Genomic DNA, 27,136 nt, shown 5'->3' with positions numbered 1-27,136 from the left:
TCAAGTGATTTCTGTGCTGGGCCCACACTCTGGCTGGCTGAAGGTTCTGGCAGAACAGACCTCGTGGAGCATGCCTTGTACATGCATAATGTGCCACCTAGTGGCTAAGTGAGCCCAGCATTAATGGTGTCTATACCTCCAAGCTCTCCACCACTTTTTACTTGAGCAGCTGTAGGAGGTTTGATGCTGGAAGCTAACTATTGGCAGGGGGGCGGTGGTGTCTGTGTTCTTAGGAGCCACATTGTGAGCCTAGAGTATTGCGGGGAGGGACACTGATACAGTAATTATTCAAACGAAAGGTTGCAAACTGGCTGTGTTTGGCCCACAAAGTACTTTTTGCCATTTTATTTTATTGAGGCATAATTCACATATACAATATAGTGCACAAATCTTTCATTGTATAGCTTCCTACATTTTTACCTTTGTAAATGTTTGCATTTGTATGCTACATATAATCACCATCTGGATTAAGCTATAGGATGTTTCCAGCATCTAGGAATCTCTCTCATGACCCCTCCCAGAAATCCTCCCTCAGAATAACCCTTTATTCAGAACTCTGGTACCAGAGCTTTGCAACAGCATCATTAAGGTACATACTCCTAACCCTAACCTCTGAGAAATGATAAAATTCTGTAATCACCATTTTAATAGCCTGCTCCCAAAAAGGGGGAAACAGTTATATCCATAATATTCTGTGGCTTAAAAAAAGGCCCTGTTTCCTGGGTTCATTTCAGGCCCAGGTGCATAATGATCTCTCCCAGTCTAAATTCCCAATACATTGTTTTTCTTACCAAACTTCGCACTAAGAGACATATCCATTCAGTGCACTGATTATATGTCTCTGCAGGCCACCAACTCAATTTTCTAAGAAACCTCATTACTTTTGAGCTGCACCTCAGACGCACCACAGATTGTCATGGCCAAGGCTGTGAATTCTGATGCAGCATTGCAGAGATTAATGTGATGCCGTGTCACCAGCGACTGCATGACTCCCTGCTCCAGTTAAGCCAAGCAGACTGTAATGGTGAGGAAGGTCCTCAAGCTGTAATCCAGCAAAGGCTGATCTATAATAAAGAGCGTAATCCAGGCATTGTTGCTGTTTCTACAGGGCCTCTTTCTGTTCAAATTAAACTGATTTCTCTCTGATATCCAAATGAATAGCATTCCAAGAAGCAGAGGTAGTTCTGAAGTAAAATCATTGTTCTAATGCACAAGGCAAGGATATAGGCATTATCCTGATTTACGCCTTTTTACAAATGATTTGTACTTTTTCTGAATTATTTGGCATGGATTTGGAAAATAGAATGTAACAAGGAAAATATACACAATCTCTAATCCATCAAAGGAAGCCTGTAATGCTTTTGATTATTCCTTTCCAGGATGTATCATTCATTCCCTTTTTTGCATGTACATGTGCACATATGTGTATTTTATGGAGTTGAGATGATATGTATTTTTCTCTATCATAAGAAACTCTTGAAACATTTAATACTTAAGATGATGACTTCATAATCTCTGTATTAAGAATGAAAATTAATTTTTTTGTCCATTTTCTGATATTGGAAATTTTGATTGTTCGCTGTTTTTAAAATAGTTACAAAGATTTAATGTCTACATATTTGAAATGAAGTCTTTGACTTTCTACCATACTCACTGGCCAGAACTTCTAGAAAAGTGTTAAATAATAATGGTGATGTTGGCTGTTTGTGGTTTGTTCCTGATTATAGGGGCAAAAAATTGATGTTTTTTTAAGAATGATAACTGGTGATTTGAGTTGCTTAAAAGTGATATTAAATAAATTCTTTGAGTCCTAAATTTTAAATATCAGCAATGTAGAGTTGAACATCAGCAAATGTCTCTTATTGCTATTGAAATAAGTAGGTTTGTACCGATTTGGTCTATGGATGTATGACACATTATATTAATAGATTTCCTAATATTGGTCCCCCTCTGGCAGAATGAATACTACTATAGCATAGAGTAATAAACTTTCAGTGAATTGTCAAATTCAATCTCATACTGTTATTTTAGGATTTTAATATCCATATGTATTGTTTTTGAGAAACAACTAGTGTGGCAGGGTTAGAGTTCTTAGGATGAAATTGGGGATAGGGACCCTATTTATATTATTCATTCTTCTTTTTTCTTTATCTCTTATCCCAACTGCAATAAGTGGGGGTTTTTGTGTGGATTCATACTTTCCTTAGCCTCTCTCAAAGCACTCATTACACTCTTTGTTTTATGAAAATTATCTGCATGTCTGCCTGCTGTTCTTGTATGAGTGGTTTGTGTCTTAAATTCAAGAGTTTTCCATCCCTCCTCCTTAGCCACTAAGTGTGGTCCACCTAACATCTCCTATGGGACCCCAGCAAAGCACTGCAGTGGCAGATGGGGGAAATGCACTTAGATGAGTTTTATCAACACTCTGAGATTGAAGAACCAGCCCTACAGTAAGTTAAAGAGGAAATGCAAGGGATTCCAAAATTCTGTGGGCAGTGTTCTTCTCTGTGGCTGCAATCGGAATCCAGAAGGCAGGAGTCAGTTTCCAGCAGGGAGGAGAGCCAGACACTGAAACCAGCTCTCGGGCACCTGCCCAGGTGGCTGCTCCGTTCTGGTCCTGCTGGTGGATTACAGAGAGAACCAGTTGCCTCAAATACTTTTGCCTACCTCGAGTACACACTCTTAAAACTAAGTATATTCATTATATTCTAATAACTTTTTAAAATTCTTCCAGTACTCATCTCAAGACATCACTTCAAAATGATATCTTTCAATTGTTAATTCTTTCCCAGGGGAAGGCTTACAGAATGAAGAACCCTCTAGGGGCTCCCCTACTAGACTGTAAACCACTCGAGGACAAGAGATAGGTCTGAAGTGTGTTCTAGCTCCCACTGTACTAGTCATATGGTTTAAACATAACTAGTGTTTTTGGAATTAATTTACCCTTTTTTCTTGCAGTGTAATGTTATTGAGTGGTGTTCCTCCCTTATTTGAAGACCAAAAGAAACTTCAAAAGCCCTTTAGCAATCAGAGGTAGAATCACAACTAAAAACTTAATGGAAATTAATGGAAGAAACGATGACAAAAGTCAAGGGGGGGCATAAATACACTATTAAAACTAGAATCGAAATGAATGTTGGCCACCAGGGGCATAGTTCAGGTGATGACTCTTCGAAATACCAGGTCAGCCTTGCAGGGAGGGAGTGGTTAGTGAATATTGTTGACTCTGCTTCTGTGCAGGTCCTAGAGTTTCTTTGCAGGCAAAGTGAAACGTTGTGTTCAATGATGCCTTTCTCCTTTATCTTAGGGTGTTGAACTCCACACTGTTTGAAAGCTGGGAGATTGTTGGACCTTACCCTTCCTGGTGGGTTTTCAACCTACTGCTGTTGCTAATACAAGGCTTGAACTGCTTCTGGTCTTACTTGATTGTAAAAATAGCTTGCAAAGCTATTTCAAAGGGCAAGGTAAGATAAAATTCACCATTTCTAATATGTCCCAGATAATTATGTTTCTTGATTGCTCCAAATCAACAAGAACATTATTTATTATTTCAAATGTCATCAAAACGGATATTTTTCCCCAAAGTGAGCATAACTTCATAAAAACACACACCCAAAATTTTTATTGTTGTCTACTTAGTTCACTTTTTAAGTTGTAACATTGCTTTACTGACAATGTTCTTCATTTATAATTTTAGATTTAATGATATATTATTTGTTGTGTTTTTTCTCTCCCTCTTTCTGTCTCCCTTGGTCCTTCCCTGATTATACTTAATACTGAACAGAAATTAGTAACTTCTTCCCTTTTACGAGAAGGGTTGCTTGATCCAGGATGCCCATTTATGCCTTTACCAATAAAATTTAGTTGAATCTCTTTGGTTAAAAAAATGGACTCAGGCTGATTGGAATGAAGCTTCTTGCGCCCCAACCCCTCTATGTACAGCAGTGACTTTCTAGAAAGTTCTCTATGATATTTTCTTATTTTCATTGTTTGTTCTCCTTCTGCCACCCTGGAAGGCTGGGAAGTGGAACCCTTTACATGTAAGTTTCTCACAAGTCTCTCTCTGTCATGGTCCTGGGTGCCACATTAGCCTGCCTGTTGGAGGGGCACTCAGATGCTTTTGTTTCCATGCATATTGTTCTGTCTAATCTGTTTGCACTGGCTGGAGGCTCTAACTGAGGTATGGCTCCCACCAGCTGCAGAGGGACACTGGGGACAGCTCCGTTAATGCCCTTCTGTATGAGCTTGCATTCTGCTAAACTTTGCATGACCCCACAGAGAAGGAGAGGAATTTTTCTCATCAGTGTTTAACATGTTGGCCAAAAAACAGAAATAGGCCAAAAGTGAAGTAGGAGTAATAGAACTAAGTTGGGGAGAGGAGCAGCACGGTCCAGAATGGAGTACTGAGCATGAGCTCCTTTGCCTAAGGTGCCCTAGACCACAAGGCAGCCCTTAACTAACCACCTTGTCCTCAGTGAGGAAAACAGAGCTGACCCTTCCATAGAGGCGCTTGGGACACCTGGTCATACTCTATGAAGCAGTGCTCAGTGTCAGCTCTTATTTTATAAATCCAAAATATTTTGATCAATACATTGTTTAAAGGCAAAATATTTTTTTCTCTGTGGCCTCTTACTCTTTAAAGCGAGTATGTATTTCTGTTTTTAAAATGCTCCTATTCTCATTGGGATACAAATTAATTCAACATGCACAATACTGTCAGTAGGAGAGAATAACTGAAGATACAAGGATGCCACGGAGTAGGTTACTTCCTTCCTTATTGCATTGCTGTTTCCACCAGATGTACTGTCTTCTCTCCAACTTATTTATTCAATTTTATGAAGACATGATCATTAATCTTATTCCAGATCTCAGGCTTCATGATATTTTAATTGCCATTACCGCTCACCTAAGACAGTAAGATTCATGGGCATAGGTTATGGACTCAATTTTTTGTGGATTATTTTGAGACGTTGGAAATTGTTTCTTTCTTTGAAGGTAACATAACTATAGATTTTTTTGCCAAATGTAATTAAAAATAATCTTACTAATCATGCAAATGTAAATTAATCACTTTCTGAAACTGGAGTTTTCTTTCCTATTAGCAGCTTAATTTATGACTAATGGATTTCTAAATGTAGTGGAGCCCTACTATAATGCGGTCTTTGTGAGCTGTGTTTCATTAAGCTAAAGTATCCTTATAATCTAGCTGTTTTGATGTTTCAGTATCTTAATCTTCTTGGAGATGGTCCTTGTGAATTAGCATCATCTCAAGGGGCATTGGAGTGAAGTTCATTTTTATGCTATTTACTGTCATCTCTAGCCCCTCCTGCCTAACAGAGCTGACATTCTCTCAGTAACAGTGGCTTCCCCACTTGGAAGGGCACTGGGACCCAGGGTTCTCAATTTGGGGAGTAGTGGTGGCACAGAGAGAACATGATATGAAAAATCCCCCAGTTAATTCTGATATACTTCCCAGGAGACTTTGCCAACCTCCCCAGCCCACCCCCTAGAGAATCACAGGTGACCAGACTGGGGAAATTTCTATGAAGCCAGGCCACCAGTCCCTATTGCCACCCCACTTAGGAAGCAAGTAAATGGTGTTCAGTTACTCAAAGTTCTTAAGGTCTTTTGGGTAAAATGCTTACCATAATTTAGACTTACAGAGTAGGAGATTCCAACTGTTTTAATATTAAAAGTAGCAGAGTATTTCCTAAATTTCTCCCTAAATCACTTCCTTGCTGGACAGCCTGATTTTTTTTTTTTTCATTCTTTATGGTAATGTATAGATTCCTATCTGGTGTCTTTTGTGACCATCATCATTACTTAATGAGACTGACTGGAGAACTGAAGAACCCTGAAATGATGGGAACCAATTTGTGCAGATTCCGTCAGTAGGTTTTCCTTTGGAAATATTTAAAACTAAACCTGACCCAGCAGGTTCTCAAAATGCTTCCTACTGCCATTAGTTATGATGTAGTATATAAAACAAAATTTCTACTTAATTCTAGCAGACAGAAAAGAAAACCAAATTAAATCATGAAACAATGCATTACAAAGCCAAATAAGAATGATGTTTTGATGATCCGAGTTAGTGAATATCTCCATTAGTGTAGCTCATTGAGAGCTGACTTCAAATGATTCTCAAGGATAATGCGATCATCAGAATGTAAGTTGAGTCGTTTGTACCAAATTCCTTTAATGCCACTCCAGTAGTACAGTAGGCCACTTTGCCGGAGAAAGTGGGACTCATGGTCTAGTACATTCAATCCAGACATCAAGAGGTCAGCATATCTAGCCTGCTGTGATACCTAAATCTACCTACGTTCCTTGACAATTGACTTTGTCACCCAAAATGTATATCTCCAGTAAAGGGGATCTCTTACTATGGCAAAGTTTTTATCTTTTTTGGTTTTTTAACACTTGGATCTGTTTTTCTTCATGTATGACAATTGCATGTGATTCTGAGCATGCGATACCTGAATGGTTCCTTAGGAGCTGGTTACACTCACTGTGTTGCATTCCACAGGTGTCCAAGGATGATCGAAGTGACATTGAGTCCAGCTCAGATGAGGAGGACTCGGAACCTGCAGGGAAGAAATCCCACACTGCCACCACCACCAATGGAACCAGTGGCACCAACGGGTACCTCCTGACCGGCCCGTGCTCCGTGGATGATTAATTACAAAAACTACAAGTCCAGAACAAAGTGAACTATTTGTTCCTGGAAGTATTTAATAAGTTGCAAATGCAGTTCCTTTCATGATATCTCAGCACCAGAAACAAAAATTAGGATTCTCAAAGCATTTTGAATAGTGCTCTGCCATATGTCCCGTCTGTGAATGAAGAATTATCATTCTCTATACGTAGGCATGCTGTATGTAATTGACACAAGGGAACAATATTTGCATTTGTATTGTCTTAGAATATTATTTATTTTTTTGTATTTGTTTGTAAATCTGTGGACAAAAGAGGGTTTCCTCATTCCTTTTACTCCCTGGGTTCATGACATTGAGGGAGATGCTCCATCTGCTTCAACCCCTTTCTATTGCTGTAGCCCCGTCTGCTAGGAGCATCAGCTTAATTTCTCTTAGAGCAAGCAGAAGCCAGCGCAAGATTCCTGTACACTTCCAAATAGGTTTGCTTTCTTTGTGTCAGTGCCCGATCTCAGTGACCATTCCCCCAGCAGATAGTTTAAATAGGACGAGCTAGGTTTTTTAATTGTCACTCTTCATGGTCATTGAGCAGTTCAAATGAAAGAGTATAGTTATTGGAGGGCTTTTAAAAATTGTTTTGTATTAAATGGCTTTGGAATAGACTTCATTTCTTGTGCACATAACCAGGACTTCTTCAGTGAGTGTTGTAGCTAGTTGGGGACTCACCTTGTAGGTTACAGAGATCTTTCTGTTCTCTGTTATGAGGTCAATGCTCTGGCTCTAAAGGAAGACATTTGCTGAAGGTCATAGTTACAAAGAAAACACTCTGACTGTGTGGCATTTGTTTCGTGACCTGAGACTAGCATAAAGAGAGCAGCTGATTGCAGCCAGATTCTACCACTGCCCCCGTAATTAGCGCAGTCTTGTGTTATGTCATGAAAAAAAAAGAAGCCAAGTATATTTTGGGACAAAAAAAAGAGAGTTTCAAGAGTTGGCAAAGGTCACCTCTAGTGCAAAGCACTTTATTTCACCAGCTTTCAAAGAAAGTGCCGTATCTAGTGTTTGATTTTGATGTTTTTATTTTTCTGAGCAAAATAAAGGCAGTGGGAAAAAGACTCTTTTACCCATTGTCTTTTCTCCCTAACCATAACTCAGAATGACTTCCCTGTTACTCAAGCAGTGTTGCACTCTGAGTCCTTTCGTTTGCTTCTTTGAAGATTTGTTCGCTTTACAGGAATTTTTACTCAAAGGAAGCCAGAAAAGCAAAAATTAGACTGGACAATGTCAATATTGGCAATGAGAAAAACTACTGAAAAATAAGTTTCCATTGTCTCCTAGACAGCAGTGTTATTTACTTATAGATAAGAAAACCATACACATAACCAAAGATTTTATCTCCTTTCTTCCAACTTTCAGTAAGAGGGAATAAAAAAGTATTACAGATACTTACTATAATAAATAAAAAAGACCATCATGTAAAACAAGAGTTGAAAACCACAATGCAGTGACATAAATGTGTGAATCTGGCACAGTGCAGACAACAGCAAATACTAGAGAGTGCACATGCTGTTCAGAGCCATTCACATTCAGATCCATTTAAAAAAAAAAAAAATTAAAGCTTTGTGTTCACAATTTACAACCTGTAGTACAAAGAATAGTCCCAAACAAAAACCTCACACTGTAATATTAAATCTTTCCCCACCTAGTTACAAAATAGTATGTTTCTGGTTTAGTTCACAGTAATAACTCAAGAGGCTTGGAAATATATCTGCCTGTTTATTGAAACACAGTGCAACTAATTCATCGTGTAAAACCTTATTATTTTATTTCACAAAAGAGAGATATGTCTAAGGTGTAATCTGAGGATGGTTTTACTTTGTAAGGCCAATCATAAAACATCAAAAGTACTTGTTAGTCATCTGAACATCTGCTGAGATGCAGGTAAATAAAAAGTAACAGCAAGCGTGTTATAGGTGAAAAATTTAGAGAAGGTGAAAATTTCTTTTCTTATCAACTAAAATATGAAAGAGAAGAGGATTGTATCCAGTGGTAGAGCAAGTCCTTTCCGTGGGTGAAATAAACCAGAGAACCACAGTATGTTCAAATATAGATTACCCGACACTCTTTAGTACAGAAGAACAATTTCAAAAGATCAGCTTATAAATTATTAACTTAGAGTTGCATAAAATGAAGTAAATTGAGTCTGTCCTTAGCAAAGGCAAACCTAGACAAGCTTTTGTTTTTCCCAGAAGTCACTTAGAGGGAGGACTGGGAGTACTTAGAGCCTCTCTGACCGATGGCATCAATTTAACAAAGTCCTCAATGGATCTACAGGTTTTTATTTCATTTTACATTTTAGGACAAAGAGTTCTTTTTGAAGAATCAAAATGGTGTTTGTAGGCCTCTCGAGGTGAAGGATAATACATCTCTGTGTGCTGCTCTCCGGTGGTGGCCTGATAAGGCTGAGTGACAAAAATACCCCCTACCAGTGCTAGGCCATCCTGTGGGAAGCGTAGTTTGTAAATTCCACTGTAGGTTAGTGAGAGTGTTGTTGCCCATTAATTAACTTAGCCTGTGCTGATATCTCCTTCCTCCTGGTCACATTCAGACTTTCCCAGGGTACTAAGGGTGTGTAGGAAGGAATCTAGAAAAAGTATCTTTTATTCTCTAATGTTATAGCTCTTCTAGATCTCTTAGTGGGGGGGAAAGTAGAAAATTGAGTAGAATTTGGCCTTGGGTCAATAAATGATATAAATGTGTGATCTGTGTATGTATCTGTATGTTTCTTCAAAAATGTGACAAAACCAAAATATCACCGACTCATCCTTATCGATATTCTTTTCATAAAAACCATTCACTATGTACAATAGAAACTTCCTGCCTTTCTTTCAACCTCCCGTTCATGCTACTCACACAGCTGAGAGTCGTAGAATCTTTTGTCTCTTAGCCTCAGAGCTAAATATTGCAGAATCAAGATCATAGAGGCCTAAGGTCAGCAGATAAGCCAAATACAGTTTTCATTTCTAAACTGAGTCATATGAATGTTGAGAATAAGGGAATAACTATCAGTATTTTGGATTATTAAACTGTATGTTGGAAAAAATGCATATGATTGCTGCTTCAACCCCACAATTTTATTAACATCTGACTCCTGCTAGGCTGCTAGATAATGGTGTTCTGAGGTGCCATCAGATAATGAAACACATCTGACGAAGATGAACTAGGAAGAAAGGCTGGCTCTCCAAGAAAGCAAGCGGTTGGGTGAGAGAACTCTTTAGTGAGATAAGATCAGATCACTTGGTGAACCTCACAACGTCCAGTTCTATTGCCAAACTTTCCGTTCTGAGTATATATATATGATAGAACTTGAATTTGAGCAAATTGAATGCTTCCCCCTTGTGTAGAAGTAAAAAATGAGATTTTATTTCAGCTTACCTGAGTCTTTCCAAAAGAACTTTCCACAAAGGTCTTTATGAACACCTATGATGGTTCCCGATCTATTCGTGATTTTTTTATTGATAGTTATTTTTATCCCTTTCTTGGAAATGTTGACGCCAAAGATGCCTGAATATTTTTTCTTAATTTTAAGTATAAAAAGTATACAGAATAATTCCAAAGGTGTTAAAAGATTCTGTTTATCAGTATGTGTGATGATGCCGTTATGTCCAGAGAGGTTCAAGAAATCCTTTGGGAATAAAAGGTTATATGTTTACATTTTGTGTGCTATTTGAGGTCTTAAGTTTCCAATTAGCTTACTGTTTTGTTGTTGTTGTCGTCTTTGGCTGATTCCTGCTTTGTTGATAAATAATGATAGCCCTGAAATGTTTCTAACATTCAAATAAGAAAAGATCAGGTCAAAGTCAGCCTGATGATAAAGGCACTTTCAGTGATGACAAGGCACTTTCAGTCTCTAAGTAACTTGTATGGAAAGAGAAAATGCAGTTAGCTCTAGTTATTGCATTTGCTGTCTAGCCTTCTGTCCATGGAAGAATACTTGTAATAATCAAAGGGTCCTTGAAGTCATGCAGAATGCAGCAAGATATGTTTTTAATAAAGATATTGTTGTCCCCAGAGTCAACTTAAATTTCTCTTGGTAACATGAAACTGTGCCATTCTCAAATTACCAAATAGTAATTAGCCCTGTTTCACCGTGGCCACCTTTTAGTTCTTCATAGTAATAGTCCAGAAGAGAGCCCTGCCGTTTGCCTTTGCACGCAGGGCCCCTACTCTCCCCTAGGGGGCGCTCAGTAGATACTGAGGAGGCCTGTCCACTTGTCCGCTCTATGCTTTTGAACTCTTCTAATACATACTCAGAGGGAGCATACCTGATGCTGGCTTTCATGGAGAACATTGTATTAAAGAACATAAAACATCATAAGTAACTGTTAAGATCTGCAAACACCCAAAGGAGAACCTTGGTCTTTTCTGGGTATTTCCAACTTGAGTCAAAACTGAAGCCTTTGAAAGGAACACAAGCTAAGACCTCATCAGATCAAAGAAATAAAAAAACATGTGCGGCCAGATGACATGTCGTATGGTGTCTCCACAAGACTAGGCATTCTCAGTTTGCACGGGAAGTGATGCGAGGGGACCGTTAGCCTAAAATCTGTGTAATTGATCTCATTCACTCACATTCCCTTAAGCCTCCTGGAATTCTTGATAAAACAGAAGCCAGAATATTGTCACTTTTCTGCTATCAATTTCCCAGTGCACTTTGGGTCAGTTGTACCCACACTTCCTTCTCTGCCTGATGCCATTTTTCTTAAAATGTTGTGTCCACATCAGCCTGTTTTCCTTAACACGGTCCATGAAAGCTTGGCTTCCTGCTTTGGTGTATTTTGCATGGCCTGGAAACCAGGAACAATAGCTGGTGGCATGATTCCTATGTTCAGTGGGGGGAAGAATTGATTTTATAGAGATAATTTTTTTATTTAGATCTACAGTAATGTTTTAAATTGTCATTGTATAACTGCCCTTTAAAAATTAGGGGTTTTTAAAGATGAGTTGACAAAGAGAAATTAGCTCTGTCATAGGAACAGTTATGTGGTGATTCTGGAACTTTAACTTTAAACATGGAAAACACCGTCCGAGTTCGATTTCCAAAAGTTTTATAATGCCGCTAGCTCATGATTCCCACCAGCTCTGTGTTTGCCCACATAGTTACTGCCATAGCCATTTGTTGTCATGCAAGGGGGAGGTGGTTAGTTTTGGATTTGGTATTTTTCAGCTTGCAGTGAGAACTAGGATAGGTGACAAAATCTTACTTTTTTCTTAGGACAATTCAGTGCTTGAGCATCTCTGTTAAAATGGAATGGTGTACTGTTAGCCAATAGAATTCTCTTATGTACTGTTATTGTGTTTTGCTGAATTTTATATGAAAATATAATTATTCATTCATGATCTCTGGACGCAATTGTTATGATGAGGATCATTTTACTTTGGAAACACTTTCATAATAAAGATAAGCATTAAGAGTATGGTGTAAGTGCCCTTTCTGTAAGCACTACGAGCTTGTGTTGGTGATATGCCACACCTTCCTGGACCAGACTTTTTCAGGTTTTCCTTCATCTTACCAGTTTCTTGCAAGCCTCCTCAAATTCCAGTAATGACTATGATTACTGAGCGAGTATGTTATATTTATGTGTTACATATATGTTATTTTGTCGAGAATTTAGCTAAGCTACTCCATGGTATTGCTACCTTGGCATCTATTTTATTCGGTCAAGTGGCCTGCAGGGACCTAAAATTGACGCCAGCCCCTCATTCCAGTGCATGCCCTGGATAGCAGCCCACAGGGTCACAAGCAAATGTAAGTCCCTGATATGTCCTCCCCAACAGCCCTTGTGATCAAGTCTCCCCAGCCTCCCAGCACCTGTACGCCTTATGCACCCTAGATGGGACCCCTGTGGGGCTTACCAAAACCCTGCTCTTTTGGTTTGAAGTGATCAATTCAGCCTCAGCCCAGGAACCCCAAGCACTCCACTCGTGGGCCCTAATAAAGGCAAGTGCCCAGGTCTTGTCTCGCTCTGTCTGCGCCCTGCCTTTACCTCCCCATGTGGCTCCTTGAGGGATGCCGTGTACTTCCCCCAGGACCAGTGAATAATAAACCTCTCTACTGCAATTTCTTTTGTGGTCTGTTGAACCTCAGTTCACCCTGTACTCCACTTAACAAATGTTCATTTAACAAAGTCATGACATATATATGTTATCGTATCTGAAAATTAAGTTATATGAACTTCAATGTTAAATTTTACGTAGGACTTCATTCTGGAAAAAATATGATTTACAGAAGTATCTGTTCAAATATATCAGACTGCACTGGTTTTTCCAAATTATGAAACAAGCCCTTAGGACTAACAACCCAAAGTTAACACACACACAACTGTCCCTCTCTGTGTCTGACCGGTGCACCTCATAGAAGCGCAGCTGACATCGTCTTCCCTGGGCCCGTGCACCACTTCGTTACACCTTCTCTCCCTCTTCTCTTGCGTAACTTGGTCTTCCCCGGCTGCCTTCTTCTTTTCTAAGCTTATGGCATCTAGAATCTCAAGAGCCATTAAAATAACACGGACGTTCCACCAGACACACCACCACCACCACCACCACCAATGTGATGAAAAATAAAGCAGACACCTTGTGAAAAATCTTATACCCACAGCAGTCTGGTTCCAAACGCAAGTGATTCTAGTAAATTAAACCACCAGAATGTCTCTCAGTACAGAAAGATAGACAGTAAGCAAATGCACCACCCTGGGAAGCCGTGGACTCTGCTGCTCCTGTGAGCACAGCATAGCCTAACTCCACAAGCCTCTTCCCGAATAGCCACATTGCAGCTCAGCTTCCCCCCAGGCCCTTCCCTTGCTGCCGGGCACCTCCAATCTGCCACATCCAGCCCGGGCACATGTTATTTCTGCCCCTGATTATGTTCCCACCAACCCTGCGCTTGCTTCACCAGGAGCAGTGGCAACGGTGCAGCAACAGTGAGAGGCGGCAGAACAACCAAGTAGGGGGCATGCACCACGTGCACCGGGACGCAGGCGGTCCCTCAACACGACCACGGCGGCTGGAGCCTGCGCCCCACACCCCTGGTTCGCTCCAAAGCTGCTGGCACGAGGACCCAAACGCTACATCATTCCTAAACACTGAGGTCAAAAATTTACATAAAGCCTATATCTGGGCAGGAAACAGAACTCACCATCAGATTGTCGAGTTGAAAAAACGTCAATAAAAGGACTACTTTCAGGCACATGGGTAGGATTCTAAGATGAAACACAGGAAAGCAAGGCACCCGGAGTCCAGCAAACATGCGAAGCCACTGCCACCCGGGCTCTGACCAGAGGCCAGGAGAGCAGGGAGCGTGGAGAGGGCCCCGCGTGGGGGCTGGGCCCCGGCTGAGCGAAGACCCTGACATTTTTCTCTCCCTGCTTTCTCACGCACCCACTGGCTGGCCCCAGAAAGCTGCCCTGGGAGCCCAGGGAGGCGGTGGCGGGGCTCAGGTCCCACAGGCAGAGCAGAGAGCTGCGGGGGGCACACCGAATCGGCCCATCAGGCGGGTGGCATTCCAGGAACTGCACCCACGGCCCGGGGGGCACCAGGCCACAGTCGATGTTTGAAGCCGCTTAGGAGAGTGCGGGTGGGGTACGAGTTTCCAGCAATTCCCGCTCCCTCTGCCAGGAAGCGAGAGCCCAAGGATGCGCTTCATCTGCAGCTGCTGGGAGCTCGGCCTTTCCCTGCGGTGCCGTTCCCATCGCTGGCACCAGGGCTTCGGGGCAGGCTCGGGCAAGGGAAGCCACCCATGGTACCAGCTTCCCAGCGGGCACACAGGGCTCAGGGCAGGAAGGCGCAGGGCTGAGGCTAAAGGTGTCTACAAACAGAGAGGGACTGAGAGGAGAGGGCGTTGAAGAGCTGGAGGGTTAATGAGCCAGAATTGTGAAAAATGCGGTGAGACGGTCTAAGCTCCGGCACTTGTGACTAAGTTAGTAAGTGATTCTTTAAGCAAGAGGTTTATTTTTCAGCTGAATGAATAATGAGAATATTTGCATAGCCAAAGATAATTTAAACAACAAAGGCTCGAGTCCCTGTCTGCATCGTTCAATCGGTTACAAAATATTTATAAGGAGCCTACTAGGTGCTGAGGATTGTTACAGGCACTAAGGATAGAAGGGTGAATAAGACATATGGTTCCTGCTTTCATGGAACTTAAACTCTGGAAAGAGAAGAAGAACAACAAAGAAACAGGAGTGTCAGTTTGCTAGAGCTGCCATAACAACATATCACAGACTGGCTGACTTAAGCAACAGAAACGTATTTGCTCCAGTTCTAGAGGCCAGAAGTTCAAGATCAAGGGGTCGGCAGGGCTGGTTTCATCTGAGTCCTGTCTCCTTGACCTGCCTTCTCAGGTGTCTCCACATGGTCTCCCCTCTGCATATCTGTCCTACTCTCTTCTCTTAAGGATGGCAGTCATATTGGATTAGGATCCACTCTTAAAGGCCTCATTTTATCTAAATCATGTCTTTTTATTTTTAAACACTGGTAAAATTTTTATTACATTAATTTTTTCCCAAAAAGAGATAGGATGAAGTTTCCAGGGTGTCATAATTTGGCAAAAAGTTAAAATTCTCTGTCTTCTGCAATAAACACTGATTCATTTGCACAATTTATTTCTGAGGCTTTTAGGGGTATGCACTTAGAATGCATAGTGGGAAAGTTACCTTAATCACCTATTTTTAAAATTTTTATTAAATTTCTTTGAATGACATTGGTTAGTAAAATTATATAGGTTTCAAGTAGACAATTCTATGATACATCATCTGTGTAGTGCATTGTGTGTTCACCACCTAAAGTCACATCTCCTTCTGTCACCGTATATTTAACCCCCTTTACCACCTCCCCTCACACCTTAATCACCTGTTTAAAAGCCTTATCTTCAAATACAGTCACCTCCTGAGAAACTAGAGGTTAGGACTTCAACATGAATTTGGGGGATACAATTCAGTCCACAATACAAGGTAATTTCACGTGGTGACAAAGGACAAAAGTAATGAAGAAACAAGGTGGTTGCAGGGTGACTGCCAGGACTCTTCAGACTGGATGGTCACAGACACCTCAGGGACAGGTGATTTGGACTAAGACCTGACTGACAGGAGCAGCTGGGGAGGATCTTGGGTGGTTGCAGGTCAGCCAGTGAGAACCTGAAACACTAAGGCTCCAGGCTTGTAAGTTCAAGAAGCAGCAAGAAGGCCAATGTGGGTGAAGGAAAATAAGCAGAAAGTGCAGGTGATGACATTCAAAAGGTAGAAAGGGACAGATCGTAGAGGGCCTGTATCCCACATTCAAAAGGGTGAGTTTTAGGCAATGGGTAATGGGAAACTTTCAGGGGTTTAAGCAGGGAGTAGCATAATTTGATCAGTTGTCATCTTTAATAAGAAGAGAAAGAACATGGAGTAATAATATCCATCCTAATCATGACTGGAAAAAAATGACTCCAACTTGAAGTGGGTCATTTGTGTCCCCAGCGGTGGTGGGCATCATGATGGGCACATGGCTACTGGAAGAAATAAAGGACTAAGCCTTACTGAGAATTCAACCCACAGTCAACAATGTAAGTCAGGACAGAGAATGAGAGGCAGAAGGTTTTGCTCTGAGGATGCTGAGACCTGGGACAGGAAGAGACTCTGAGTTCCTTCAAGGAAAGTAACTTGAAAAAAATATGAAAAATTGGCCATTATCAGCCAGGGGGGAACCTTAGGGAGAGAGGCAACTTCCTGACTGAATGTAGTTCTTTTTTGTTGTTCTTGTTAGCACCTTTCTCTGTGTAGTTCAAAGGCATCTGTCTCAAGGACTGTGAACTGATGGATGCTTGCAATTTCCAAAGCACCTCTCTGGAGAAGGCGAGAGTCCAACAATAACAATACTTGCCTTGAATGTTGCATAACCTCGGGTTGCATCTGAGTGAGCCTGCCCGGTTTAGCATAGCACTACCCAGCGCAAGGAAGGCGAGATGAACAGGAGAAGAAACCCCTTTGGGCTTTCCTACTGGGTGCCAAGCAATGTGCTAAGTGCAGAAGTGTCTCAGTCCAGTCACCCCCTAAAAGACAGATACAATTCAACTCTCTGTGTTCACAGCAGTGATGTTCTATAAAGTTACCATGAACCATTGCTCCAAGGAAAAATACAGGGTTAACTTCCTGTGAGCCTCGGGACACAAAGTTTTCATCAGCTAATCAATACATAACCTTGTTTATGTGTGCTTTTGTTTAAAGACACTTTATTTGACATATATTGTAAACTCATTAACACTGAACTCACAGCCAACAGCACTAGAACACATGCCTGAACAGAGCTTGATTGAACCGATTCTTAAATTTTCTGAAATTTTGCAAGATGCTATTAAATCACCATTATTAAACATTATATACTTGCGATTTAAAATTATATTTAAAAATATAATACACAAAACATCTCTTCCTAATTATTTCTCCACATTTAATCTGTGCTTTTGAAGTATTTACACCTCTTGGATTTGCAGGATGAAAATACTGTATAATGGTGTGACTACTGTGCATTTCCTCCCAACTCTGTTCAGTGACATTGCGTTGGTAGCTCGAAATCAGCCATGGTGGGACTATGTACTTTATGGAAATGGGCAAAAGCTGCAAATCAAGGTTTTATTTGTTGAATGAGCCAGTTGTTAAACCACAGTCTCCCATAACCTGTGCCTCAAAGAAGTAATTTACCTTCCGTCATCCAGTCAGCAAGCAGTAGAGTTGAGATTTGACTCTAGACCTGAGTGATTTCAAAGCTTATACAGATCTTCCTGGCACATTATGCTTCTTCTAATATTTGCACTTGTTTCTGAAGACTCGGGCTGCCCAGGTTTCTACTGCATTTGAATTCTCCAATGGTTTTTTTCTTATATATTTCCTTTAATTATCCTCCAGATCTTGGATTTTTAACCATCATTTTTATTCTACTTTTTTCAACATCGTATTGTTTAGTACCATAAGACACATCAGTGGCCCTTCTTAGGGAAGACCCTCAGTAAATCTAATACATCAATGATTGACTCAGTTTTCCAAGTTCACTGCATCTTTCCAGTTTACAAAGCACATATCTCCTTCCCCAATCTAACCCACAGGGAGCTTGCAAAGACACAAGTTTAAAAGAAATCAAATCAAGCAGTTCAATAATTAAATGCACTGCAGACTAGAAAGGTGGAGAATATATGGTAGTGGAATAGTTATTGAGGGGTCTGGGTTTTTAGAATAGGCTGGAAGTCTCATGGGGCAATTCTTTTAGGAGTGGGTAAGGGATGGGGTGCTGCAGAGTGAGGAAGGTATAAGAAAGGAAAAGGCAATTACCAGCTCTACTTTTTTGAGTCATAGCAATTAATTAGATTCACCAGGATTAAGCTCTTTGCTCCTGTTACTTTTGCTGACCCAGGATACTAGCAACTATTCAGTAAGCCAGTAAGCAAGAAATGTGTAGGATGTGAGGTTGTTTGGAGCCATATCAACAAAAATAAGTTCAAAAGGATCCTTAGAGTCTTTAAGAGTAATTAGTGTCTTTTTTCTCTCTCTCTCAGTTGAGGGTACTAAATGGTTCATAGAAAAGAGCCCATACTATACTTAGAGTTAAATCATTTCATTTCTTACATTTCTTAGTGATATCACTTGCAAGTCATTTCTGAGAATGTATAAAACACTTGATACTATGCTAGCTAAAAACCAAGAATCACAATGTAATGAATTCAGTAAAATTCACATCAACATTAAGTCAAGACACATATTGAGCACCAATTCCCTATGAGTATTATGTTAAGCACTGTAAGAGATATAAATAAGTCAAAGACAAAGCTGCTGACCTGAAAAAGTTTTCAGTCTAGTTAGAGAGTCAGGACATAGCAGTAGTTATTTTTATGGGTCAAGGTAGCTCTAAAAGACAGGATACTTGTTCTATTATGCAAATCAGAGTTAGTGATAAAGGTAAACGTTTCTGAAATCAGTAAGTACTCCACAAATATAAGACATTATTATCATCATGTTACATATTGTTAGGATAGTATTTGTTTAAAAAGTTCAGAAAAGAGAGAGGTTACTTCAGGATCGGGTGAGAAAGGTTTCAAGGTGAAAGCCAAGAAGAATGGATAGGATTTGGACGAGTCAAGTGGGAAGAGAAAGGGCATTTGAGACAAAGGGCATGGTGGGAATCAGTGCACAAGCCCCTTACCTGCGCCCCCTGGCAGTTGATGGCCTGACCCCTCTTACCTCCCACACCATCCTCACCCCTCCCCATGGCCTCTCTCAACCTTGTTTTCAAGTCCATGGTCTCAGAATGGACCAGGCACTGTTATGTCTCCAGTACCTAGCATGCTGCTCACTCTGCCTCAAGGTCTTTTTCCCTCTTCTCCATCTAGCTACCTCTTGTGTTGCCTTCAAGACTAACGTAAGAATCACCTTCTCCCAGAAAGCTTTAGTCTCTTGGAATGTAGTGCGCTTCCTAGAGAAGGAAAGGGACAACCATTTCACCCTGATCAGGGTGCTTACCACACTCCTCCCTCACTCGACTGTAAGCATCTTGAGGGCAAAGACCTTGCCTTTTATAACTGGACTATTGCCTGGCCGGGCGTGGCTCAGCAGTTGAGCATTGACCTAGGATCCAGGCGATCGGGGTTCGATTCCCGGTCAGGGCACATGCCCGGGTTGCGGGCTCGATCCCCAGTCGGGGGCATGCAGGAGGCAGCCAATCAATGACTCTCTCATCACTGATGTTCCTATCTCTCTCTCTCCCACTCATTTCCTCTCTCTGAAATTAAAAAATATATATTTAAAAAAAAAAGATATAACTGGATTGTTAGCCACCATGTTTGCTACATAGTAGGCACTCAATAAATGCTTGCAGAGTGAATATATTTATTTACAGAAATAGGAGCTTTAAGAAGATGAATAAGTTTTGAAAGAGGAAAAATGAGCTGATTTTTGCATTTTGAAACTGAGCTAATGAGAGCCCATTCATTTGGAAATGTCTACCAAAAATTAGAAAGATGGGATTGAAACTAGGTACCATTATTATTTCTTTTCTTTTCTTTTCTTTTCTTTTCTTTTTCAGATGAGACAGGTGCACAGAGAGAATAAGAACCTTGCCAAGGTAGGTTCTAGAGCCAGAAAGCAGTTATGCAGATAACTTAATCTGAGCTCTGAGTCATTTCTCTGTTTCCTACTAATGCAGATTTTGGGAAATTCCCACATTAGAAGGATACAAGGGTGAAGATAAGCTAGTAAAGAACACAGTGATAACAAAAATAGGAAGAAAGACAATGATGTTCATGATAATGATGACCTTCCCTTCTGCCTCTTTCTCTCTTCCTTCCCTTCTTTTCTATTCCTGATCTCTTTAGTCCCAACGCCTTGGATGGGACATAGCAGGGTGGATGTCTATGCCAGGTAAAGGGGTCATGGTTGCCCAGAGTGGGGTATCAGAGGCCAAATGAGGTTATAGAGAATTAGGGTGGGATGGAGAGTGTGTCCATACCAGGAGGCCAGGCATGAAGTGTGGCCCCCCAGCAGGATGGTGAGGGCATCTCTGTAGAGGAGCAGCCTGGCTAGGGGGCTGGAGCATGGAAAGTCAGAGGGACTGCAGGGGGAAGCTGGCTGCAGGTACAGGGATGGATCAAATATGTAAACTTATTAAGAGTAATGAAAGCCAGTTTCTCACTGTTAGAAAAGGGAGTTACAAATATGGAGGGAGAGAAAACCAAATGAACTTAGCAGTATTGAATTAAACGCATAGATATCCATGTCAATCCGTGGCTTTCAATATCAAAATATAAATGTGGCTATCTGTGCATATATGTCTATCTGTGCACATAGATATGAAAATATAGATGTGTCTATTTGTGCATATGTGAGTTCCCAGCTGTCCACCTCAGGCCCTGCAACCAGTAACTCCCTAATGAGAACATCCAGTGCCCCAAATCTTGGTTTCTAAATCCATCCTAAATCCATTTTCCATTAAAATGAACCAGGGCTCCTTGAGGAAGTAGCTGATTCAGGGCTGAGGCAGGAAAGCACAGGCTGGGATGAAAGATCTTATTGGACCAGAAAGCAAGAAAGTGCTCAAAATTAATGGAAAAATGGTGTAAGGACACAAAACAAAGTTGAAGAGACTCTCACAGGCCAAATCTAAGACATTTTGTGCAGCAAAATTACATTAGGTAACAAATTATAATGCACTGAATAGAGTGGGAAAACAGTGAGTTCATACATATTAATAAATGAATAGACAAAGTTTGATGAGGGACAGGATGCTAGCATAGCTTCAAGGTGCATCCCCAGAAAACATTTATTAACTGAAAGGCAAAAGTGGTAATTTTACAGCAAAGAAGCCTGGCAGACACCATCTTAATCAAGTAAACACCATCAGTCATGGGACAAATGAAATCATGAGTCACTTGAATGGATACAATAAGAACGTAGCATCTCTTCTATGACATTCCTGCCAAAGATGCATAACCTGAATCTATTCATGAGCAAATACCAGATAAATACAAATTGAAGGGCAATCTAAAAATAATTAACTGGTGATCTTCAAATATGTCAATGGCATGAAAGTCAAGGAAAGACAGAACTGTTCCAGAGAGGAGGACACTAAAGAGACATGACAATTAAATGCAATGCATGATACTGAATGGGACCTGTTGCTATAGAGAACGTAATTAGGACAATTGGTGGAACTGAGGAGCAAATGGTAGTAATGAATTAATGTTAATTTCCTGCTTTTGATGGCTATATTGTGGTTTTGTTGCAGAAATTCCTTGTTAGTAGGAAATACACACTAAAATATTAAGGGGTGAAAAAAAATTGTGTACTAAATTTGCAATTTGTAACTTTGAGATAATTTTTAAATCAATATATATTTGTTTTCAAAACCTTAATAATGTCTCAAGTAAAATATTCAGATGTTTAGATGCAGCAGGTCTATTTTTTTTCAATGAAAACGCTGTCTTTGAGTCTCAAGAGCAATAGAGGAATACAAAACCCCTCAGCCTATTGAAGGGAAATTTAGTGAAAGAATTCTTGGGAATGCTAAATTGTTTGGTGAGTAGAATAGTCATATTAGTTTTCATGAGTTTTTGAACTACACTAGTTATATTTTTCAGTATTTTATATGTATAATATATAATCATCTTTAATAGTGCCTTAATTTATTATGCAAAAAAGTAATTAAAATAATCATTATAACAGCAATAATAGCAGCTAGTGTTTACTGAACATTTGCTACATACACTCTTTTATGAGGTACGTGTTATTATTTCTTCCATTTGACATCAGGAAACCGAACCTTAAAGGGGTTAAGAAGTTTTGCCCAAAATTGGTATACCAATGTGTAATGTAGCCAATTTTTGAACCCACATGTTTCACACTCTGAAACCTGTCCTATTAATTCCTGCCCTGTAGTGTCTCCCATGGAGGCCACAGAGAAGAGAATCCCAAGGGGAACACCAGAAACCTGGGCTTCACTGTAGCTCCTTCCACTCCATCATTTACTCCCAATCCGATCCATCGCCAAGTCCTGTTGGCTGTCCATCTTAAAACTCTACCCTTTCCTCTTTATGTTCAGGCATCGCCTTTCATCTCCCAGCCCCTGGCAACAGGTTCCCACCCTTCCTGATTCTTATCTCAGCCTTCTTTAGCATCTTCATATGGCTCTCGGCGATCAGTCTAAAATGCACATCTAACTATCACAAATGTGCCCAAAATCCTACATGAAAAAAGACCCCTATGTTGCTCCAATTACATTTGGGTAAGAGTCAAAACATGGCACCCAAGGCTTCCTGTGCCTGGTCTCTGCCTGTGTCTCCAGCCTCATCAACTCGAAGGTCCCAGGCAAGCTTTGCACTCAAGGCACTCTTGAGGGAGTTAGAGTTCTGAGGACACCAACACACACTCTCCGAAGCACAGACAATGAACACGCGCCCTTCGAGCCTCGGCAAGCACGACCGGCTCTCGCCAACGCTTTCTGGCGCTTGCCCCTTCCCCAGCCAGGCTGAGCTGGGTGCCTCTTTGGAATTCCCCTCACGTTTCTGTAAAGGCTCCGTTATGTCATCTATCGCAGTGTGATATAACTTCTGTCCCCACGCTGAGCGCCTTGGAAGAAGGGAACTGGTTCATCTTTGGGTCCCTCAGACTGCCCAGATCAGGGACGATGCCACCTACACCCTCACTGAATAGTGACAGTGTGAATGAATGGATGCCAATGAATTATCAGTTGTGCAAAATGCTACGGAGAGGCAAAACAACAACAAAAAACCCACTAAAAAACAAACAAAAAAAGTGATTTTTCCAGAGAACCTTTTCAAAGAGTTGTGGGGAAAGCTGACTAGTGGGTTAACAATTTGAGTAGAAGACATGAGGGGAAGATTTTTAATAAGTACACAGAGAGCCAGATGACTAGATCTAGATTCCTAGTAAACAGGCTCTACACAATGTGTGCCCTCAGCCCCAGGGGTGTGCCGTGGCTTTAAAGAGTTCAATAGTTTATACTTTTGACTAAGTGATGAAGCACATCATATATAACTGCAAAAATGCAAAAGGAAATAGAATGAAGAGAAAGCTCCCTCTCTTCCCCAGGCCCACCCCCAGCACCTTGGTTCCTGCTGCAGAAGGAACTGTGATAAATAACCAGTTGGAGAGCTTTTGTTTTCTAAGATCTCATCTCCATAACCTGGCAGTGATTTATAGTGAATAACTGTAACTCGATGATTTATAACATGGAAGTATAACCAAGATGGAAAAGGCAAATAAATCCTGTGGTGGCACTTTATTTACATATGCAAAAATGCCTGGTGACTGAAATGATTCTATACTAGATATTCTAGTGTGCCTTTTAATTAAAATCCCTAAGACTTGTCCCAGATGAGCTTAGAAAATGTAAGTAATGGCATATGAATATTAACATAGGCGAGGAAGTGAAGATATAATGTCATTTGGATGCATTTGTAAAATACCTTGTTCTTGTGCCTTTTTTTTGGAAGGTAAAGCCATAGATCACAGCTGTAGGATGACTTGGTTGTTAATTAGCTGTCCATTAGTTTTCATTTCGTAGGACTTATTAGGGAAAAGTAAATTTGTTTTATGAAACTGAATCTATTTTATTTCATTTTTATTCTCCATTAACATCTGGAGATTTTAAATTAATGTGTATGCGTGTATTAAATAATACACAATGAAAATTTCACCCTAACCCACTGAATACAGGGCTGGTTTGTATATATAAAGTAAGTTAATTATGGCCATTTGGACTTTGATTTAAAAATTAGGTAATTTTTAGGTAATTCTTATGAAGCAGAAAGTGGTAAAAAGCTAATTTTGTGCAATTTTAAAAACCACAATATAATTAGTACGAACAGCATAAAAGTTACTTTAGACGCTACAAATTAGGCTGGCTATTAACAATAACAGTATCTATGTGTGCTTCCACTGCTCCTGCTACAGTTTAAAACACCCATTAGGGCTTCTAAATTGGATAGGCAGGTTTTTTCCCATCCTAAGGCTTTGGACAAAGGTACATTTAAAAAAATATATATGCATTAAGGCTAAGCTTTACAAATGTATCTTCCAGCTTTGAAGATATGTGGAAATTAAGGAAACCAATTACTACAGCAACCAGAGACTAAAAATAAAAAGTAATTTAGCTAGAGTGAGATTGCTTCTCCATTTCCCTCCGAGGGTGATTGGTGGTGGGAGCGATGTCATGTCTTGTCAGTACTTTCTGTGGCTCTCACATGCTTGACATGGCAGCAGAGACGGGACTGGTCCTCTGTCTGATCAAACAGGCCGAGGACTGGACTTTGTCCAGGCCTCAGAAGTGAGATGGCCTTGGGAAGCCGTGAACCACATGTCCTCCGTATCGGCTCGTCCTGGGAGGAAAGGGCTTCGCAGCCGTGGTGCGCTGGCTGCCGGCTGCTCTGCCCGAGCCGCTCGCCCCGGGAGCCCAGCAGCCTCGCAAGGCCCTCCTGCTGCCCTGCCATGCGCACACCAGCCAGCCGCCCGAGCCCAGGTTCTGTCCCTTTGCATTCCTCATGCTTTGGATGTAGTGAAAATTCTAGATGCTTTCGGCACACTTTGCAGAACTTGGTTCATTTTAGACTCCGGCTTTCCCAAGTTTATTCTTAGCATTCGACCACTCTCTGATTTTATTCTTGGTCCCAAGACTCTTTTTATCTCCTCTGTTTATATCTTTTTAACCAACAAATCTCCAAGAAAGTTCTCTAAGTGGTTTCTTGGGATTCTTCTGATCCCTTCTCAGTTTCCTGCTTGCCGAGGCCATTTTTAATCAGAGTGTCAGAGATTCCCAAGTGCATCTGAGCCCTTTGCCATTTTAGAGTTGCTGCCCAGGAGGTCGCTCTTACCTTCGCTCCGTGTTGAACTCTGCTTCCTGAGAACCGAGATTACAGCCCATCCCCGAACAATGCTCCCTGCCTTGTCAGCGGAGAGGAGCTAGCTAACGGGGTCATTTTCTCAGTAGTATTGAATTCGCTCTAATGAAAACAATTATTTATTGAACATTTACTTTGCTCCAGGTACTTTGCCATACCGAGCTCGCTGAGTCGTGTGGAAGGCACACTGCGTACCATTAAATAAGTAATTTCAACATAATGGGATGATAAATAAATCGAAAGAGGTGTGTGTAATATACAGAAGGACAAAGGCAAGAGTGTACTTACAGTGTCTGGGGAAAATGACAAAAGCTGGACATTAGAGATAAAATAAGTCAGTAAGGCCAACATAAAGGCAGGACTTCCAGGTAGAAGGCACAGCATTATGCAAGGTCCTCGAGATATGAACGAGGCCCATGGTCAGCATTTCATTGATCGGTTCTCCCTTTTTAAAAATTAAAGTGAGCATAAATGTTATTCTTTTTTAAAATTTTGTCTTATTTGGTTTCTAAAGCAACACTTCTTTTTCAAATATTAAAATTACACAGGAATGCGTGGCCTAGAGAGCCCTCCATAATCCCAACTTTCAGAGATATGTTACTGTCTGTCTAGTATATATGTGTCTAGACCCCTTTTATATATATATGAACCAAACTGGAATCATACTTATTCTTTTGCAACCTGTTTTTAAGTCAGTTCCTATAACTAAATGTTTTCATCTCTATCCTCATGTCTTGGATGTTTTGTGCCCCACTGTCCGGGTTGGGTGGCAGTGCAGCATGGAAATCAAGCTTGGAGGTGCTGGAGTCAGATGAACCCCAGCCATGTCACCACCAACCATGTGACCTTGGGTACGTCACTTAACCACCCGTGCCTCAGTTTCCCTATGTGTACTGTAAGGATCAAAATAATATACATCTACCTCAAATGATTGCTATTATGATTAAATAGGTTAATATTTGTAAAGCACTTAGAATAGCACCTAGCAGATGGTAAATACTCTAAATGTGAGCCTATATTACCATAAGGTATTTAACCGGATCCCTATTTAATACATAGCATTAATACACAGCATTAATTTAATGTATGTGCTGTTTCAATTCTTTGTATCCTTTGGCTACTAAAGAAATTTCCAAACCAAATTTTGAACTGCCCTTAACTTCTATTACATTTAGGCTCCTGTTTCTTGCTAACTTACTGATACCCAACACCCCCTTATAAGCACTTAACAAATGTGTCCTCCTGTTGTTGACTACCTTAGAGGCTGCCCAAAATAGGATGGGTGGGGTGCAGTGGAGTGGCTTCCAGGCCAGACCCCAGGAGTCCATTGCAGGTTTTCCTTCTGCGGAGAGGCCACTCCAGGAAGCCCAGTGCTGAGCATAAACTGGGAAAGGAAGTAGGAAGTTTGGTATCCGAGAGGTCAAACTAGTAACTCACGCTGGAGGCCTGGCCTGGAAAAAAGCCAGAGAACGAGTGCAGGCCAGAAACAAACGGCCAGAGGAAACCCGAGGACAGAGAACTCACATGGATGCCCTGGGCACCAAATATTTTAGAAAGCAAGTCTAGTGTACCTTCTCTGAGAAGCTTCCCTATAGATATAAACAAGGTGATATTAATATTGATTCCAAAACCACAAAGTTCTTCTCCCCCTTGCTCATACAGGAACTCAGCTTCCTTCTCCCAGGCTCCCTGGACCATTTCTGGGAGTCGGGGGGCTCTAGGGACTCTTACATGGGCAAGGACAAGTTACTCAAGTTGGCCTGCTCTGGCCTCCTTGCCAAGATGCCCTTGCCAGTCAGAGCCTCGGGGGCAGGAGACACGCGGAGAACCTGCTCTGCCACTTCCTCCTGCCCTGCCCTCCACCCCAGGGGGGTGCTTGGCTGTGTTCTTTGGCAGAGTACGTGCAGGTGGAATGTGGGGTCAGAGGGGAGAACACCCCTATTTCCAAATCCATATCTAGACTCTGTAAATTTAACTCCTCTTATTTTACTCTCTAACCTCCATCTCGCTGAAGTTCCAAGCCTGTGCCCTGAGGCTGCCCTGGGGA

General features: G+C 41.0%; 1 protein-coding gene across 2 annotated transcripts in view; it reads left to right on the top strand.

Annotated features, from left to right (window-relative positions):
* The window catches only part of CERS6 (ceramide synthase 6), a 235,624-nt gene extending 226,212 nt beyond the window's left edge, over positions 1 to 9,412 (top strand). Inside the window, exons 9-11 of one of the 2 annotated variants that reach the window (XM_081142426.1) lie at positions 3,308 to 3,464; positions 4,017 to 4,040; positions 6,527 to 9,412. In XM_081142426.1, the coding sequence (XP_080998552.1) occupies positions 3,308 to 3,464; positions 4,017 to 4,040; positions 6,527 to 6,679 (334 nt within the window). In that variant the 3' untranslated portion in view covers positions 6,680 to 9,412. The remainder of the gene's footprint in view (positions 1 to 3,307; positions 3,465 to 4,016; positions 4,041 to 6,526) is intronic. The other variant, XM_081142427.1, reaches the window with a different exon arrangement.
* Positions 9,413 to 27,136: the final 17,724 nt, after the last annotated feature.

Source organism: Miniopterus schreibersii (assembly GCF_964146895.1).
Source record: "Miniopterus schreibersii genome assembly, chromosome: 7".
Lineage (NCBI taxonomy): Eukaryota > Metazoa > Chordata > Mammalia > Chiroptera > Miniopteridae > Miniopterus > Miniopterus schreibersii.
This window is presented reverse-complemented; position numbering and strand designations above follow the sequence as displayed.